This window comes from Arachis ipaensis, chromosome B09, assembly GCF_000816755.2.
Source record: "Arachis ipaensis cultivar K30076 chromosome B09, Araip1.1, whole genome shotgun sequence".
In the NCBI taxonomy this organism is placed as follows: domain Eukaryota; kingdom Viridiplantae; phylum Streptophyta; class Magnoliopsida; order Fabales; family Fabaceae; genus Arachis; species Arachis ipaensis.
In genome coordinates, this window is record NC_029793.2 from 76,305,245 (window position 1) to 76,310,035 (window position 4,791).

The following is a 4,791-nucleotide window of genomic DNA, read 5'->3' on the forward strand; positions in this document are numbered from 1 at the left end:
TAAAGTTGAATTCTTGAAAAGAATAACAGAAATACTAACATGTTAATACTATTATAAACATGCTTCAAATTCATTTCTTTAACTGCAGAAAGCATTTGAGGAGAAATGTCTTCCGTTTCCTCTCTAAGTTCTTTTCTTTTTCTAATCCAATGCATGTCACTAAGCACAAATCTAAATTATTATGTTATTCTAACCTTAAACAATATAGAAGTAAAGCAAAGTTCATACTAGTTAAATAAAGTACTAGTTGACTTGCCTGGGGAAGTCTCTGCAATTGATCACAAAAGGGGCTAGAATCATATCCTGCTTTAAGCCCCACACATAAATCTAAATATAAAAGAGTTCCTAATATTGTTGAAAATAAGTACAGAATCAGCAAACTCTTACTGCAAATAAACCACAGTAGCTCATCAATTCATCTGTGTCAACAACTTTGCTTCGGAAGGCACTTCCTTCTAAAGCAACAGGTACGAGTTTTAATTCAATAGGTCGTAAAAGAGCTGTCTTCTCAGCAACCTGAAATCAAAGAGCTTTTAAGTGTAAATGTAGGGATGATATATATATATATATGGTGGATTCTAGTATGCCTATACTTATGGTGGCTACAGTTGATATGCAAGTGTTATAAAAATTAAAATCATACTTTTTTTTACATTTTGGTAACACTTTTTTTAGCAACACTTTTTAGAAAGCATTGTTAAATAATAAAAAAATTATATTTTAATTTTAACAACACTTTTTGAAATACACACACAACAACAACAACAACAACAAAGCCTTTTTTCCCATTGGGTGGGATGAGCTAGATGGATTAATCAATGCCCTACGATCTGTCATGTATCATGTTCGAAGTAAGATTTATGCTTAGGTTTCTCTTAAGCACCTCATTTAGAGTCTTCTTAAGTCTCCCTCTCCCTTATCTTAAGGTCAAGAAATTTGTTTGGACAAATGTCCTTAATAGCAATAACTATTAACTAGAATGAGACCCAATGCGCAGGGCGGTAAATTAATGATAGTATATAATAAATATTAAAAATTGTTATATTTTGTAGAATTAAATTAAATGTGTAAACTAAAGTTAAATTTAAAAGGTATTTTATTTAAAATAATTTGTAGTACAAAAAATTTGGATATTAGAGTTGTATGTACAAAATGACATTTTTATTTGGTGGTTTGATTTTTACATTTGTTTTAGTTGATAAACTTAGTCTTCTTATGTGGCGCTCGTCCTCCTTTTTTTTTATTGATTGTTGTTAGAGTTGTTACTTTCTTCTTTCTGTGTAGGTTCTTGTGAAGACATGTTCTTTATGAATTGTTGAGTTACATGTACTTTTTATTGTGTTGTTTGTTCCATCTTTGCAACTATGTTCTTCCGAATGTGTCTTGAATTTATATAATTTTCTTTCTCCTTAATCTCTTGATGGTATGTGATCTTCATCTAATGATATTAGTGTTGGCGAAGTTAGTTCCTATAATCAATGAATAATTTAAATTAGAAATAAAAACGATGTCTAAAATAACTAAAATAAGTGATTTTTTTGTATTACCTGTTTTATTTGTTGTAATGAGTGGAGGTTCAGTGTTTTTTGTTGTTGGAACAAATATCTTGGTAAGAATGTATTGTTTAGAACTTTCTTTAAGATTAAAATCATTTACCTTAACTTCAAATATAAGTGAGGTTGCACAAATTTTTCAATTGGGGTGGTGTTTCAATGTCATTACTTTTCTGGAGTGCCATTAGATTTGAAACAGTTGTACCCAACAATTTTTTTGCTTCACCATCAAATAGTACAAAAGTTGTTGTACCACTTTGATCTGAAACCTTTAATTGAATTTCGAACCTAAAATAAGTATCGAGTTAGTAACTAATAATTTGATAGATGGGATTATGAAAAATATATAGAGTTTCCTTATTGTTGGATAGTGTGGTGTTTGATTACATGTGTCACAAATGTAGTTATCTCCTTTTTCATATGCTTTCTTCTTACACTTTTCACATTCAACGTAATTATCTTCATTTGAGTAAGTTTGAGATGGTGTGTAGTTCGGAAGTAATTTTTTTGTGCTAAATTTGATGTTATTTGAAAGAATAGTAATAAGAGACTTATATAAGTAGTTCAAATAATATGGAATTTGAATATTTGTAACGTAAAATTTATTATAATTAATAATATTATTATGACATTTGTAATATGGATGTTTATTACATTGAATGAGTTATTTATAGAAATTAATAAATTAATTATTAGAATTATAATTTTTTTGTATTGTTTACAACGGTAAGATATAATAAATATAGAAATATGGATTTAATGTCTTTGTAAGTTACAAATTTAGTTAGACGCTATTAATTTCTAATTATTGTCGTTGGTAATTATTGTATTGTTTTTTGTATATTTTATTTTATTTTTTTTTACTGATTTGGAAATAATAGATGATTTGACAAAAATTGAGTGGTTAATTTTAAAATTTTGTCAAGTAAGCGATGTTGCTGACATGACATTAGTAGAAAAAAAAATATCTTAAAAATAATATGAATAAACTCATCATGTATCTACTTTTAGATAAATAAATTTTTTGTGCTAAATTTGATGTTATTTGAAAGAATAGTAATAAGAGACTTATATAAGTAGTTCAAATAATATGGAATTTGAATATTTGTAACGTAAAATTTATTATGATTAATAGATTATTATGACATTTGTAATATAGATGTTTATTACATTTAATGAGTTATTTATAGAAATTAATAAATTAATTATTGGGGTTATAAATTTATTGTATTATTATAATGGTGAAATATAATAAATATAGGAATATGAATTCAATATGTCTGTAGGTTACAAATTTGGTTACAAATTTTTATATATTTTATTTTTTTGTTGATTTGGAAATAATAAATGATTTGGCAAAAATTGAGTGGTTGATTCTAAAATTTTGCCAAGTAAGCGATGTTGCTGACATGGCATTGGTAGGAGAAGAAAGATGTCTTAAAAGTAATATGGGTTATGTATCTACTTTATATATTAAGAATAGATAGATAGATAGAAGATTTATACAAACGAACTGCAGATTCCTGGCCCCCCCCACACTCTCCAAAAATGTTATGTATAATTCACCGTCAGAAAGGTCACTTATTTTTTTTGCATTGTTTGGTGAGTTCTATCTTATCAAAAATCCTCTGGGTTACTTGGTGGAAACTAACTTTATCCCTCTACTATGGAGCAGTTTCAAGGATTTCAAGATATAGGATTTTTTTTTATCTATGACTTCTGTTTCGTTCTTATTCGTGGTAGTTTAAGTACCATTACCATTTCCAACATAAACAGAAACCAGGCACTGGGTAAGATATCTTATAATCCTCTTACTTGTACTTTTCCTGTTTTCTGTAACTGAATTTTCCAAGGGGAAAGTGATGTTTGGATTTACCTTTTTCCAGTCTACATAATCAATAAGCTGATCATCCATGGTTTCCTCTGCTGCCAAGTATAATATTTTTTCTCTCTCTGCTTGAGTTGGTCTTTGAAGATGAAATATTCTATCCATGCGACCTGGCCTCTGCAAGGCTTCATCAATTTGTTTGAGATTTCTTGTAGTAGCCATCAAAACAACCCCATCTTGTTTCTCAAAGCTGCAAATTGTAACAGCGAACAGAATAAGATAAACTGCATAGCTCGATCCATCTGATATATGAGCATATATTCATTGTCAATAAGCCAAAAAAGAACCCAAAGATATAAATTACCCATCAAGTTCCACAAGCAGTTGATTAATGAAAGATTCATGATCTTGATTTTTGGTATGAATAAATGTGCCACGTACACCAGCGAAAAGGTCAAAATCCTCCACAAATATTATTACAGGAGCCTACATGTAGCTGCAAGCTAATCAGTAAAACAGGAGATAGATAACCTAGAATGGATAGAGTAACAGATTCAGACTACCACAGTACTACAGAGGATGCATAGATGAAAGATCAATGTCTAAAAACACCACCAGGGAATAAAAAATTGAGGACTGGCACACAATTCAAATGGTTTGACCACTAGTCAAACCAAGGATACATCAGTGGCCAATTTAAATGAAACATGACCATACAAAGCTTATATTATTGGACATTTTTACCAACTCTTCTCTTCTGAACTAAATATTTTATTCTGATCAAAGATCAAAGGTTCTAAACAGTGTAAGTTAAGGAAAAAGAGAATAAACATTAAGGTGGTTTAAGAGGATAATCAAATCTCTTGCTGTCTGAAACAAAGGTTCTAAAACAGTGTAAGTTAAGGAAAAAGAGAATAAACATTAAGGTGGTTTAAGAGGATAACCAAATCTCTTGCTGTCTGAAACAATTCACGAACATTAGATGCACTTTGTCCAACCCACAAGCCAGCTTCCAATTGTTGGGCCTTAATTTCAACAACTGGCACTCTTGCCTCGGCAGCGATAGCCAGTGCTAGAGATGTCTTTCCCGTACCCCTCTCGCCTACAATAAGAACTCCCTGCATATAGAGAACAGTTCTCAGGAGCTGATCTTAGTTGATAAAGGCATTTTCAAATCATATTGTGCATGTGAAACAGATAAGGATGCCTCTGATAAGAGGATACCTGTAGTTTCATCAAAACAAAGTTGTTAATTTTGATCTCTTTGGAGGATGCCTTATCCACTTTTTATAATTTTTCCTATCTTCTAATATATATTTTTTATCAGGGGGCAAATATATAATGAATTCTTTATGCATTAAACTACAAGGAAGAATCTAAACATGATAAGAAAAAGATTATATCACAAAT

General features: G+C 29.9%; 1 protein-coding gene across 3 annotated transcripts in view; it reads right to left on the reverse strand.

Moving 5' to 3' along the window:
• The window catches only part of LOC107617703 (probable inactive ATP-dependent zinc metalloprotease FTSHI 5, chloroplastic), a 13,758-nt gene that overhangs the window by 4,881 nt on the left and 4,086 nt on the right, over nt 1–4,791 (reverse strand). For 2 of the 3 annotated variants that reach the window (XM_021112136.1, XM_021112137.1), the window contains exons 8-12: nt 4,326–4,499; nt 3,746–3,867; nt 3,430–3,631; nt 388–516; nt 257–268 (exon numbers count right to left, since the gene is read on the reverse strand). In XM_021112136.1, the coding sequence (XP_020967795.1) occupies nt 257–268; nt 388–516; nt 3,430–3,631; nt 3,746–3,867; nt 4,326–4,499 (639 nt within the window). The remainder of the gene's footprint in view (nt 1–256; nt 269–387; nt 517–3,429; nt 3,632–3,745; nt 3,868–4,325; nt 4,500–4,791) is intronic. The other variant, XM_016319544.2, reaches the window with a different exon arrangement.